The sequence below is a fragment of the Ranitomeya variabilis genome, chromosome 4 (genome assembly GCF_051348905.1).
Source record: "Ranitomeya variabilis isolate aRanVar5 chromosome 4, aRanVar5.hap1, whole genome shotgun sequence".
In the NCBI taxonomy this organism is placed as follows: Eukaryota; Metazoa; Chordata; class Amphibia; order Anura; family Dendrobatidae; genus Ranitomeya; species Ranitomeya variabilis.
The window spans coordinates 64,220,209-64,235,804 of NC_135235.1; the positions used below are offsets into that span (position 1 = coordinate 64,220,209).

The 15,596-nt window shown below is 44.5% G+C and overlaps 1 protein-coding gene across 9 annotated transcripts in view; it reads right to left on the reverse strand.

Moving 5' to 3' along the window:
- The window catches only part of BTRC (beta-transducin repeat containing E3 ubiquitin protein ligase), a 344,864-nt gene that overhangs the window by 173,302 nt on the left and 155,966 nt on the right, over positions 1–15,596 (reverse strand). For 5 of the 9 annotated variants that reach the window (XM_077258617.1, XM_077258621.1, XM_077258624.1 and 2 more), the window contains exons 2-3: positions 12,448–12,525; positions 6,226–6,267 (exon numbers count right to left, since the gene is read on the reverse strand). In XM_077258617.1, coding sequence (XP_077114732.1) covers positions 6,226–6,267; positions 12,448–12,525 — 120 coding nt within the window. The remainder of the gene's footprint in view (positions 1–6,225; positions 6,268–12,447; positions 12,526–15,596) is intronic. The other 4 variants (XM_077258618.1, XM_077258623.1, XM_077258620.1 and 1 more) reach the window with 1 other exon arrangement.

Here is a 15,596-nt window from a genome sequence, read left to right on the forward strand (position 1 = left end):
CACCCGTACAGGTGCTACTACTACATACTGATGAAACACTGATGGTAGAAATAGAAAGGTTTTTTTTGCGTACAAGAAGAATCCCTGGCGTCTGGATGAGACCTTACTCCTTGGTGTTGAACAGTTGCATTCATGCTGCTAGTATCACACATGGCCACTAGAGGGCGCGCCGCTTACACCATATGGCCCACGCACACAGGGTTACATAGAATAACCATTTTATCTGTAAAAGAAGAACTCTAAAAAGTGTAATTAGACAACTGAATGAAGAAAAAAAAGGGGACGCCAACATTAATGACATAGTAAATTATCCTGGGTACTAAGCACAAGTGCATGATTACATAAAATAATAAGCTTTGTGAGTTATAGGGAGCCGGCGCCGGATATAGTGGGCTTAGGAAACCATGGAGGAGTTATCAATGAGCGTTCAGATAACGCCGGCACAATGGCGGAGCAAACACATGGCTTTGTCATGGAAGTCAAAAGGTCGACAGTAAAAGGTAGAAAGAGGATAATCTCCGGGGCAATTCCCCATTTAATAACCCGTGACATTACTCCGGCCGCTCACAAGGTGCTGGAAACATGGCAGCTGTTCGCTCCTAGGACACACTGGGCCTTCGCCTCGTCTGACTGCTGAACTCAATGCTCCGCCACCTTTACAACAAATCGCACAGTATCAATGAAGAGTTGAGTTACAGCCTACAACACACACTGGAGAGCCCCCCTTGTGTGGCTTCACTGCAGGTGACCATCTCCACAACAGAGAAGAAGCCCCCCACCAGATGGTCCTCATTAGGGTCCCTGAATAATAGGAGAAATCCAACAAGAGGCGAGACACGGCTACTTTTCTGTCCCCTCTCATGCCTTCAGATGACTCCACGGGGGGCTCCAGTCAGGCAGGAGTGATGGCAGAAAACCCTAACTACTGCAAGAAATATAACCAGGAGCTGGGGGGCGCGCGGCCCCTGAATGGCTTCATCATGGAGGCCTACATTGTTAGGATGGTAAGTGGACACGTATACAAAGGCACGAGGAGCGCGCACAAAAGGCTGCCATTTATAGCGTTACAAATGAGGCCGGGAGAAAACGCTGACAGACCCCATTAGCAAAGAGCACGGAAAGAGCAGAAAACACATTTTTCCTCCAAGAAATACAAACACATTTCTAAGGTCATGGGAACCCATCTTGCCAATGGTAATGCGGGTCTAGTCTGGTGGGACGGATTGCTGCCCGGTGACAGATATACTGGAGACACGGACCACTAATGCTACAGATATAACGTGCCGGAGAGAGGAAATGCTGCAGAATTCAGGGTAGGGGCTCGTGCACACTGGTACGAGTTATCTCCGTGGTTCTCGCCGATCGCACTCCTACATATCATATTCTATGGTCTGTGCACATGGCCGATTCTATCCTCGGGTCGAGTAGGCCACTGGAAAAAACAATCAGAGGCCATGCCAAGTCTATGGGACCGGGGAAAACAATGGATTGAGTGCGGTCCGATTTTCAAGGACTGACAGAACGGACGAGGTGGAGAAGCTTTTTTTTTTCCCCTCACCACGTAAAGGTTCTTCCTAGACCCCAACTCCAGAGCCTTGTATGCGCCTGTGAGGCGGTCAGGTTCTGATCAGGAGAACCATGACCGGTCCGTACATTGGGGTCAATGTGAGAGCGTGAAATACAGATGTGCCCTAAGGCCAACATGTGAAGCTAAGTACTGGTGCATCTCGGGTCCGCGTGGGGAGGAAAGTCTTTTGTAAGGTCCTTAGCAGACGGGAGCGCGGACCGCCTACTCCTCCTCCTATGGGGGGAGCGCGGACCGCCTACTCCTCCTCCTATGGGGGGGGAGCGCGGACCGCCTTCTACTCCTCCTATGGGGGGGGAGCGCGGGCCACCTACTACTCCTGCTATGGGGGGAGCGCGGACCGCCTTCTACTCCTCCTATGGGGGGGAGCGCGGACCGCCTACTACTCCTATGGGGGGGAGCGCGGACCGCCTACTGCTCCTCCTATGGGGGGGAGCGCGGGCCGCCTACTACTCCTCCTATGGGGGGGAGCGCGGGCCGCCTACTACTCCTGCTATGGGGGGAGCGCGGACCGCCTTCTACTCCTCCTATGGGGGGGACCGTGGACCGCCTACTCCTCCTCCTATGGGGGGAGCGCGGACCGCCTTCTACTCCTCCTATGGGGGGAGCGCGGACCGCCTACTCCTCCTCCTATGGGGGGGGGAGCACAGACTGCCTACTACTCCTATGGGGGGAGCGCGGACCGCCTACTCCTCCTCCTATGGGGGGGGGGGAGCACGGACTGCCTACTACTCCTCCTATGGGGGGAGCGCGGGCCGCCTACTACTCCTCCTATGGGGGGAGCGCGGACCGCCTACTCCTCCTCCTATGGGGGGGGGAGCACGGACTGCCTACTACTCCTCCTATGGGGGGAGCGCGGACCGCCTACTCCTCCTCCCATGGGGGCGAGCACATGGCACCAGAGTCACGCCTGCAGTCTCCGTACACGACCGATCTGCAATGCTTGGCGCTCGCCTAAACGGAGCCTTACAATCATTATTCTTACTATCCGAACATACTATGCCACATATAAAACTAACATTTTCATTTATACGCCGGTGTAAAGATTTTAAATCCATTTTAAAAAAATTAACAATAAACAAAAATGTAGGATACCACGAGTGAGGGTCCGTGAGCGTCGACTCCCACCAACCTCCCCACACAGAGGGTCTCGGGAAGGGTGGACCCTTCATTTCATGCCGTCTAAAATCTCAAACGTCTCACCACCACCAATGGCTTTACCTGAAGATTACGGGTATGTGCACACATTCAGGATCGGCAGCAGATTTCGGGGAAGGGGTTGCAGAAAAACAAGTGTTGGCAAGAAAAATGATGCATAAAATGTGAGCCTTTCTTCATGTATTTTTACTTGCATTTTATTTCCCACTGATTTGATTAGATGGAAAAGAACACTTACCAAGGAATAAACAAGTGGGGTGCATGTGATTTCAGGGGTCTCACCCCCTTTGATGGCGCTGTAAAAAGGTGATTTTCCATGCTAAAACATAACATGCCAACAAGCCCTAATAGGCGAATATGTTGCCCGTTCTTCACAGAGTTATTGCCCGGGGGTCTGAGCTTAGGGCCCCTTTCTGATGCTGCCTGCCCACGTACCCATGAGACGGACGGACCCCAGCCTGGTCCCAGCTGCTCCAGTTTGCACCAGTTATACAATGGAGATCAGAATGTGTGAACATACCGTAACTAAAAGGGGTTGTCCACCTTTGGAAGACCTTTTATTTTCCTGACTTAAATGCGTATATTTGGGGATAAAATTAATTTCGGCAATTGGATTTTTCTATTTTTTTCTGCTTTTCTATTGGAGGAGACTAATGGTCTGGTCACATGCTTCTCCACCGTCAGCCATTGTATGGGCCGGAGAACTGTGCAGTCTGTGAGGACGGCGGTACTGCCAAGAGTAGGAGGAGAACCTGGAGTACCTATAATAGTAAGTGCCACAAAATCACATCCCCAAGGTAAATGTAATAGTAACCAATCCTATTAATTAGGAAAGTGGCAGGAAGATAGTGAGCGGGCAATGAATCACATGCTGGGGCATTATACAGAATCTGGCCCATCGTGATCGGCAGAAGACGGACATAGTCGCATCACGCTGGATCCCTTATCTATATAAAGAGAAATGAACAAACAAACATGGATGAAAAACAAATCTGAGCAGCCATAAAAAAAAAAGGCTGAAAGCTGAGACTGCACTGGCACTGAAGGGAAGAAAAGCAGCGGCAGTGAATGGACCTCATTACTTCTCAATGGTAGCAGGGGGCGGCTAAACATCCTGCACTGCCAATGTCTTTTCTTAAGCCATTAGGGTAATCAGGAGGGGGCAACATAAACAGCCGCCCTCTGACCCGCGCACTATTGACAGCCACAGTCACGGCTTCCACACAGATAGAAGGTCAGCCGCTGAGGGACCGACCACCACAAAGGCTTTACAAAACCCTGATGGTCCCTATTGCCAGGCAGGAAAAACAGATGGCGGCACAATAAATTTACAGACCTGCATTCATGAGCTCCCTAAGCACTTAGCGCCGGACCTCCGGGGTCTTTAGGTCCTTTCCATAGACTCAAAGCTGATCGAAGATTTATTTATTTATTTATCAGCTAATCTGATACTTCGCTGATTTGTTTGTAAATAAAAAGGAGGAAAGATCGCAAGGAATTTCTTGGAGGTGGATTCTGTAGTTAAAATTCAGGTAAAAAATGCTTCCCAATTAAAAAAAAAACAAATCTACACATATATATATATATATATATATATATATAATTTTAATAATAAATAATCTTTGGTGCATATTGGTAGCACGACTAAGCTATGTGCACACGCTGAGTAACATTTCTGCAGCTTTTGGCAGGAACAACACGACAGAAAAAAAAAAAACCACACGTGTTTTTAGTGAGTTTTTTTTTACTGATTTGAGTGAAGTCAATGGTGACAAAAGCAGGGAAAAAAGGCAGAGAAGTGACGCGCCGCAGATTATTTTCTGCACCAACTCTCCTAGTCGAAAATAAGCATCGCGTACATGACACTTCAGGTTTCTCATTCACTTTTATCTAAAAAATCTGCAAGGAAAAACTGCACCAAATCTGCAACGTGTGCACAGAGCCTTAAGGTTCTAGAACAGTAGACAATGAGTGCCTCAGAGAAGGATCACTTCTAAGTAGTGATGGGCGAACGTGCTCGGGGGCAAACAGAGGGACTTTGGTGTGCGCAAAACTAGGCTTTCATCCCCTCGGCTGCAGCAACACATGGAGGGATTACCTGTTTGTTAGGCGATCCCTGCATGTGTTGCTGCTGTCTAACAGCCCCGCTGACCCGAACATATTATTCGAGCATGCTGAAGACACTCGTTTAGCACACGAGCATGCTCAGATAACACCTTATCAAAGCACGTTCACTCATCACTACTTAAAAGTCATTAGTTTTAAAATCTATAACCGGCTGTGATCAGGACCTTCCCACTGTGAGACAAGGATTCATATTTTATCTATCCTGACTTCATTTTAGTTTCTTTCTACATGTATTTCTTTCCTTCCAAGATGGAGTCCATGATCAGATAAGGAGGCTAAGGAATGTCTTTGTGTAACATCGGAAAGTAAGAGAAAGGAAACTTAGGGCTCTTTCACACTTCCGTTTTTTGCAATCCGTCGTTTTGGGCAAAAAACGGATCCTGCAAATGTGCTCGCAGGATGCGTTTTTGCCCATAAACTTGTATTAGCGATGGACCGCGACGGATTGCCACACGTCGCGTCCGTCGTGCGACGAATGCGTCGTGTTTTGGCGGACCGTCGTCACAAAAAAAGTTAAATGTAACTTTTTTAATACGTCGCGTCCGCCATTTTCGATCGCGCATGCGCGGCCAGAACTCCACCCCCTCCTCCCCGGACTGCAGAATGGGCAGCGGATGTGTTGAAAAACTGCATCCGCTGCCCACGTCGAGCAAAACTTTCACAACATCCGTCGGTATGTCGGCCCGACGCTTAGCGATGGACCTGTACCGACGCAAGTGTGAAAGAGGCCTTAGAGGCTAGGAGGACACCTAGACCACAAGCTGGGTGTTAACAGTGTTAACTTAGCCAATTAGAAGTATGTATGCTAATGCCAGCACATAGTTAGAGATAAGATGAGCCAATTATAGTGTTACAACGTATGAATACTGATAGCCTATATAAGATGATATTATGAATTAATAAAAGAAAGATCTGCTTTGATGCTCAATGTATCAGCGTGGCTCTTCCGTGCACGCATTTGATAAATACAATTTAATTTGGAACAGGCACAATGTCTCAGAACGTCCCACATTATGAGGCGACAACACCACTGTGTATGTTATTAACAATAAGTTTTACACAATGATCCAAAAATTCACATTTAAAGTTATCTTGTGCTTTATTTTTTTAAATCTGCGTGCAACAATCTTTCCATTTATTTGGGTTTGAAAATAATGCGCGCCGTTGTTTTTAACACATGGTAGGAAAAGCATAAAGTTAATCATTTGGCACATGCTCCATTTCTGGCTAAGTTTTTGCAAACACACACTCCATCGCTACACCCCCCTATAAGGATACGTTACCAAGATTCTGCTCTAATATCCAAACAAACAACTGCTTCTAATGCTCGCTGAATACGATTCTTATAGGTTTACCTGGGAACACACGTCTAGAGTGCACATGGAGCAGTTTTGTTCCTAATATAGAAAAAAAACAACAACGTTAATTTTCGAGGCTCTTTTGATTGAAATTATTTTATTTTTTTAAAAGAAGGAATTTTAAGCTTAAAGTAAAAAATCCTAGGCTTCAAACGGCCAAGTTCATTTTCGAGTCATCCCCAGAGATTGGAGGACATCAGTGCCACTACAGAGCAGAACGGGTGGAACCAACTTCCTAATATTTATAGAAGAAATGGTGATTTTTAGATAGCTGGATCCACCCAAAGTCACAGAAATATACGCAACATCTACTGCCATCAGAGACTTTCCAGAAATCAATTCTTGGATCTGTGTATCAGGCGGAGAGATCCTGAGATCTTGCCATCATACCTTCTCCCAAACGCATTGTTTCCAGCTTTCTTTTTCCGCTCCTTTCATTCTTCATGGGGCTGCCGAAAAGAATCGAATGCAGAGCTCAGTAACCCCAAAAGGAAGGAATGGAGCAGCGGTCGAGCAATTCTAAAGGGGTCAAGTCACCCATTCTGCTGATTAGAAATGGTCCCCTTTAGCGGATGGCATAAATTAAATATGTCTGGCGCCATTTATTTCTAGGGAGTTGATTGGCTCTGACGACATTTCTGCACATACCTGCCAGGAAGCGTGCACAATGGGCAGGAATCATATACGTGTGTTTTTACACCCTATATGATCCCAGACAATAATGCAGATATCCTGGTAAGGCCATCGCGTAACCTTGTAATCTTACTCTACTGGTAATATGGGATCCAAGAAGTATTGGTTCTCCTTGCGGAGAGTGACATGTTAAGCATGTCGAGGTGAGGAGACTTAAAGCCGCAATGCTCCTCTGGGAAATATGCAAATTGTCTCTTCAGAGAGGAAGAGGACTAGAACTCTAGTGCCACCTATTGGGAGTAGCAATCCTAACAGTCAATGTCGACCCTTTAACGAGCCTTGTCACATGACTTAGGATAATAGCCTAACCAGAATCTCAATTTGCAGACACTGTTTCAGGGTACTGCCCCTCGTCAGTGCAAAGTGGAGATCTGGGTTGGCTGATGGAGAGGGCAGTACCCCGAAACACTGTCTGCAAATTGAGATTCTGGTTTGGCTTTTATCCTAAGTCATGTGACAAGGCTCGTTAAAGGGTCAACATTGACTGTTAGGATTGCTACTTCCAATAGGTGGCACTAGAGCTCTAGTCCTCTTCCTCTCTGAAGAGACAATCTACTGGCAATACAAGGTTTCCCAGAAGCCCCAGAAATAGCAGCCTGTCGATTCAACAGGAGCTGAGCTGCAGTACCCAGCGTTGGCCACTAGAAATTGCACAGAGCCGCGCTGGTCACACCCTGTTTACACCCAGCGGCGTCCGAGAGGTGATAACAACTGGTCCGTGTGGATACAGGGTACTGGACACCCCACAATTTTTTCTTACTGACCCATATTAAGGATAGAACGTCAATATCGAAATAATGCACTACCCCCCTTTAAAACAAGTCTGTATGATACACAGAGGCACTGCACTGTACAGTATGTCTACAATACAGAAGGCACTGGTCAGTCCACTGTGCCTCGCCTTTGCATATTCTGAAGGTACACAGTAATGTGACTTACCACGGAGGGGATTAATTGTACATATAATAAATCAAAAAGGAGAAAAATGTATAAATATATATAACTATAAATTATTCACACTGGAGAATAAATTTAAAAAAAAAGGGACTAGAAGAGAATTTCCCATCCAAGCGATGATCCAAAAACCCAATCACTTATTTTCCAAATTAATCCAATTAGTCCCGCGTGTGACCCGCTAGCCCATCTGTATGTGCAGGCCTTAATGTGCGCCGCTCGCTCGCACTTCACTTTGAAGTATGATGCAGATAAATTTAGTTTAATTTCCAGCAGATCTCACCATCCATTTTCCAAATGAACCATCTGGATCAGCCTATTAAAATTAATTTATAACCTAACACAAAAAAAAAAACATGTTGGCTTCTCTCAAACTTGCCAAAACTTATAATTGTTTTTGAGCTTTGTGATCAGATGAAACCCATTTTGGGACTCGCACGTAGTAAACATGAAGCTCTGTAGTCTGTGGGTCTACGTGAAGAAGCCCTGTTTGCTCCAGGCTGACATTTGATCACGATCCTTTAATAATAAAATACAAATATTTTTATAATAAATAAAATATAATAATAATATTCGGTGAATAAAATATTTAACGTATGTGCCAGCTTTGACAACACAAGCTGCATAAAATATTAAATAGACTTCTTAGACCTGATGAGACTGGTGTGTTTTCTGTGAATATACATTTCACCAGTGCTGCACAAAGCTGACATCACATGTCTGTATTATAAGGTCTGTGAATGGTCTACCAATGTCCGGACCCACCATGGGTCTCATGACCCATATTTTTTTTTTCTTCTAATACAGCATTCTGCTGATTCTCAAGCCTAGATAGGTCCACCAGGGTCTTCTCTGCCATTATCTCGATTGTATCAAGCAGTCGGGTTGCTGGTCTTCCTCTTTGCCTTGTTCCTTCTATTCTTCCAACCATGATGTCCTTCTCCAGTGATTGCTCTCTTCATATGATGTGTCCACAGTAGGAAAGTCGTACCTTGGTTGGCGATACTTGCTTACAGTGACTTGATTTGTTATAAAATGCGTTTGTTTGTTCTTCTTGTCATCCATGGTATTGAGAACATCCTTCTGCAGCACCACATATGGAAGGCGTAGATTCTTTTTCTGTCTTCCTTCTTGATCGTGCAGGTTTCACATCTGTATGTTACCAAAGAAAAGACCAAACTGTGCATGAGCCGTGTCTTCACCGCCAGTGAAACGTTCCTTGGTTTGATGACCTTGTGCAGTAACTTCATTGTTAATATGTGCACAGCTATTGACCTCCGGTGTCGTTGCTGCGTTGACCAGCACTAACATCTTCATATATTCCAGGCATTGAGATATTTACATATATTTTTTCAAGCTTTATGACCTATGACATACAGGTACGTCATAGGTCACCTCCCTCTCTTTGATGCGGGCTCTGGCACTGAGCCCGCACCTGGTCAGCTGTCCTGTGCCCCTAACTGCCGCGGGTGGAATCCCGTTCCATCCGCGGCTGTTAACATAATAAATGCCGCTGTTAATCTCTGACAGCTGCATTCAACATGCCGACACCGGAAGCACGTCACTAGCTCTGCCCATCGGCGCCTCGGTCACATGATCGCGGGGCACCGATAGGTTGGAATGACAATCCAGGCCTGCTGGAGACCCCCATGGTTGTCATTGCTGATCTGCTATGAGCGCCGCCCAATGGCCGGCATTCATAGCAGACGAGCATTACTGACCCGATGATCACAAATTACTGAAACAAGTGAAAAATTAGAAAAAAAATAAAATGTTTTAAAAATGTTAAAAGAAAGCAAAAAAAAAAATGTAATTGTTCTCCTTATGCTTCATTCAAAATAAAACAAGAAAGAAAATAAACATATTTGGTATCATTATTTTTTTTTGGACACCACAACATTGCAATAAAATCAAAACATTGTATGTGGGTATCGGATAATGCTGCTGTTTTTTTTTTTTTCCTACACAAGTTTTGGACATTTTTTTTTTCACCACTTACGGTAAATAAAAATAAGAATGGCGAACCTATACATGTTTGGCATCTACAAACTCGTACTGACCTCAATAATCATATTGGCAGGTCAGGTTTAGCATTTAGTGAACACGGTAAGAAAAAAAATAACATTTTGGAATTGTGAAAACGCACAATTGTGGAATTGCACTTTTTTTTTTGGGGGGGGGGGCAATTTCACCGCACTTGGAATTTTTTTCCCCATTTGCCAGTACAGTATAGGGTAAAATCAATGGTATCGTTCAAATGTACAACTCGTCCCACAAGAAACAAGCCTCACACGGCCATGGGGATGGAAAAACAAAAAAAGTCACGGCACTGGGAAGAGGAGGAGAAAAAAAAAAGAAACGCAAAAAAGGAAAATTCAAAGGTGGTGAAGGGGTTAAAGTCCTCCATGAACAGGTTAAGAGTACTAACTTTAGGAGACACTGATCCGGGGAACTAGTCCATATGCCGTATGTGAACTCGGGAAGACATTATTCACCCTAACATGGGGCATCTGCCTCATGGGGGCTTTGCTTTTCTCTGGATCAACATGGCTATAGGTTGAACTCTATGGAGTTATGTCTAACTTCTACCTTAAAACTATGAAATGTTGAATATAGACATATGACTTCAGTATAACCCTTTTTTTTTTTTAAATGTAACCTTAATCACTGCACACCTAACCTTACTGACCGCTCCTCAGTGTCCCTCCTCCACTGCTGCTGCTACTGAGACCTTACTCTGCCCAGAACAAGCTGCAGCCTGGAATCAGGAGCCATTCCATTCTATGGCTGTACTAATAACATTTTCATTTGAATATCAAGATTAAAAAGCCATTCTGAGAATGTAAGTGCACCAGTCTCATCAGGTCTACAATCTATTCAATAATGCATGCAGTCTGTATATTAAAATGGATCTGTCACAAAATTTCACAATTGTAAAAATAGTGTTCCAGAACAACCGTGTCACTTCAATAGGGCTCATATTGTGTACATTTGTTTACTTCCATTTTAACAAATTGTGCATGCGTGCAGAGGTTTACAAACATGGATTAATGTCTTCCCAATAATGTAAATCCCGAGGTCTGCAGTTGTATTACTTCTGAAACTTCCTACTCCGATTCCCAGGTTAATTTCACATTAATGTCCACTAGTGATGAGCGAGTATACTCGTTACTCGAGATTTCCCGAGCATGCTCAGGTGGTCTCCGAGTATTTGTTAGTGCTCGGAGATTTAGTTTCTGTGTCCGTAGCTGCATGATTTGCGGCTGCTAGCCAGGCTGAGTACATGTGGGGGTTGCCTGTTTGTTAGGAAATCCCCACATGTATTCAAGCTGTCTAGCAGCCGCAAATCATGCAGCTAAGGAGACAAACTAAATCTCCGAGCACTAACAAATACTCACCTGAGCATGCTCAGGAAATCTCGAGTAATGAGTATACTCGCTCATCACTAATGTCCACATTTTAAACACACAGATATGATCTGGATACACATACTGGGGGAAATCTGAGATTCTCTCGACACCATTTCTCGGGCGTGAACAAGTTGCAAAATTGGATGCACAAAAATTTACCAACTACTTTACCAGACACATAATAGGGCACCTTAGCATATATAGCTTAGATATATTTAAATGGGTATTCTTGTCTCCAAGATCCTATCCCAATATATAGTAGGTGTAATAATAGTAATATTAGCAAATACCCCCAATTAGAAATTTATTGTAGTTCTTCTGATAAGCTATGTTGCTTACCCCATGTGCAGGTCATTGCATTATCTTAGATATCCATGGTTATGACCACTAACAACTAACTGTCACTATACCAGTGGTTGTACCTAAGCTACTGCAATCACCTGGACATTAGTTACGCGACGCAGCTCATCAGAAGAACTATACTACATTGGTTAAGCGATATAGCTCATCAGAAGAACTATAGTACATTATTAATTTTAGGCATTTGCTATTATTATTACTACTACACCTACTACATATTGGGATATGATCTTGGAGATGGGAATAGCTGAATGTTGCAGGGGGCCGACAGCCAGAGATGCATCATATTTATTGGCTTGACTTGCATACACATCGGGATGTGAGCGGGGCCGTTGACATAATGTGTAAAGATATCGGTCGGGTTGTGCGCAGAGGCCGGAGGAGTGGCACACGTCCTATTCTTTAGGCTAGGACAGGTACACGATACCTGGTGATTGCACAGATGAGCCCGGTAGATACCGGCTTTGGTATGAAATGTCAGATTTCCTAAATTCCACCCAGTAACCGTGAAGTTGATGGAAATCATAAAAGGAAGTGTTGTCAGAGGGACCTAGCAGTCGTGCAAGAATTAGTAACTTAGCATAAAAGGCAATAATAATCTTTATTTTTATATAGCGCTAACATATTCCGCAGCGCTTTCCAGTTTGCCATATTATCATCGATAATAAAAATAAATATAAATAAAAATAAATTAAAAAATAAATAAATAAAAAGCCATGTTAATGTTGATGTGCCCTTATCATGGGGCAGTTGGGGACGACTCTCAGAAAATTTATGTAAAGATTATTTTCTAGTGACCTACCTGTCTGAGCGCGCTCTTCTCTGGAATAATCTTCCGGGGGGGCTCATCTCGATTGCAATCTTCTCTTTCTGAGGCGGTCTGCAGGAAGAAAGGAAAAGTCAATCCCATAAAACGGTCAGAGGTAACGAGTGGACAGGAGACAACATGGAAGCCGTTACACAGGACGGTTTCGCTCACTTTCAGGTCACTGGGTGTCTTTTTTATGGAGCAGCGCAGAAAGCCGACACACTATGGCGTTGGGGTTGTTATTTTCTAGCTCAGCTTGAAAAAAACAAATAAAATGTACCAACAACAGAGACAATGGTTCAGCTATTACACGTTCGCAGGATCACGCCCCACTGTTAGCAATTGTTGTAAGCGAAGGCTGGAGCGCAGGAAGATACGATTGTCATTAACGAGGACCCCTTGTTTCTCAAAGAAGAAGAAAAGAAAAAAAATAAATAAAAAGAATAAAAGTAAAAGCTATCCACAAAGTCTTAATTACATGCAACACAAATCCATCAATACTTCATAGCAAAGACAACTAGTGACTCAGAGCCCGGAGCACTCATAAAACCCCGCTAGAAGACTTGTATGGGTTCTCTCTGCGCTTTAACTGGTTAGTGACCACGATACCTTGCAGTCTAACGGGGGCTGGCTGAAGTTTTCAATCCGCCCTTTTCCATTTAGACATATTGCATTAGGAGCCAGAGCAGAGAGAAGTTAAAAACACCTACGTTACTGGTGGACCTGGAGTAGTCATGTTTTACACAAACAGACTCATTTTTACATGTGAAAGTAGCAGCACAGCTGTATAGGTGCTCGGCCCCCGATTAAAACGATACCTTCTTTGTTCAGATCCGATGTGCCAGTCACGAGAAATCTATTGTAGAAGCCAAATGCAAACTAGGAACGAAAAGCACTAGGGGGCGTGTCTACCCATTTGGAATGTTTCTTCCTAGTACACAGACACACCCCTGTGCACTTCCAGTCAAATTTGCATATTGTTTTTACATTAGATTTCTCATGACTGGTACATCAGATCTCTACAAAAATGGTATCATTTTTATTAAAGAACAAACACCTACACAGCAAGACCATTGTCTTCATATATAAAAACATGCTGACAAATTCCTTTAAATTAATGCCATGTACTATAAGAGGACTGGGAATTATGGGTCATGTATCAGGACTTTACAGTTACACACGATAAGTATCATTACATTTACTCTGTGAATAAATGGACATGGCAACAATGCTGTTATTTGTACCCATATCAGCTGTGCCAACCAGCACCTGCATGTCTGCACATCAGACGTGCCTACCAGTACCAACCTGCCGGTATACCAGCCGTGTCCGCTAGTATCCCGCCATACCTGCCTGAAGCTGCTGTTACCGCTCCCTGCGCCTTTGGGGGTCAGATGCCGTGCATCAGAGATCCATCCTGGAGCCAAATCACATCCCACCATCAAGGGATCTAGCGAAGAGTTTGGTGTCTGCTTAGTTACACCCCTCCAGGCTCTCCTCGGTCCACCACCCAGCCCATACTTGCCTGTCATCAGTGCAAACTAGTGTATGGCTGCCTGAGACGCCCCCTAGAGATAGATCACGGCTATGAAATTCAGCCATTGTTCTATACAGACGAGGAGCAAGTAGCCTATAATAGCAATCTGTAGATAGGGGTCTGGTTTGGCCAATATCTTGTCATGTTGCAAGGCTGGTCAATGTTAAATGGTAATACGTGGACTTATGCCGGGTTCACATTGGCGTTTCTGTGCGCAGCATATGATCCGCATGCATCATGCGTACATATCTTTAACATGGTGTATGCAGGGACATGCATTTGCATGCGTTCACATGCGGGTGACTACACACACGTCGTTTCGCAGTGTGCGGCGGCTTGCATTTTCTGAGGCGTCAAATATTGCGCAATCATGCACATGCGTAAAAAAAACTGCATTACTGTCTATGGAAACGCAATGACATGCGTACGCATGAGTACTTTAGACTGCGCATGTCCAGATAATGACGTCAACGCCTCCACCATGCGCATAAAAAACGCGAACGTATGCCAAAACGCATTTAAACGCATACACATGCAGCGTTTTTTTGTGTCATGCGCAAGATGATGCTCAGGCGTAAGCATGCGTTTGTGCATGCAGATGATACGCTGTGCACAGAAACGCTTATGTGAACCTAGACTTATAGGGTTGCGACCTGCATAGGACGCACTAGTGAGATAGTCAGCTGTTTCCTGGAAGGAAACAAAACTATCTCAGAGTTTTGAAGTATGAAGCATGACTTAGTCATACAGAGAGCTTTTAATCCTTCTAGAGAAGAGTTATTTTGTATACGTTTCCTAGGTTGCATTGCCCTTAAAGAGGTTGTCCACTACTTTTACAATGATGACCAGCTGTTATCTATAATGGTGGCCACCAGCCGAAAGTACTCAATTGCCGAGCTGCTCTATTTACCGTACTTGTAGTGAGTGCGGCAGGGTACTACACATCCGCCTCCTATTGAGCTGCTCTACTTGTAGTGACCGCGGCAGGGTACTACACATCCGCCTCCTATTGAGCTGCTCCATCTACTTGTAGTGACCACAGCAGGGTAGTACACATCCGCCTCCTATTGAGCTGCTCCATCTACTTGTAGTGACCACAGCAGGGTAGTACACATCCGCCTCCTATTGAGCTGCTCCATCTACTTGTAGTGACCACAGCAGGGTAGTACACATCCGCCTCCTATTGAGCTGCTCGTCTATTTGTAGTATAAAAATAAACACCGTGTGCACCGCTATGTATTGGTGCAGAGACTAGGTTCCCAAGCCGTATAGTAAATTATAAGAAAGTCTCGCACTCAACTTACATCTGATAGATTTCTTGGTACTAAGGTAGCACTGGAAACGTTTCAGCTCTTTTCGAGCTTTCATCAGTCACTACAACATTTGAAAAAAGGAAATTCATAAAATACAGTGTACAAAACCAAACATATAAACCAAAGTATATACAGTTTTCCACAGGAGTTTAACAAAAGCCAAATTCGTACAGTTATCATAGGTATAATATTGCAGACGATATACGCTATTAAAGGCTGGCACACCATGAAATACCACCTGATCAAGCACCACTCTCTGTGCCACCACTCACCACGGATAAGTGACCTTATAT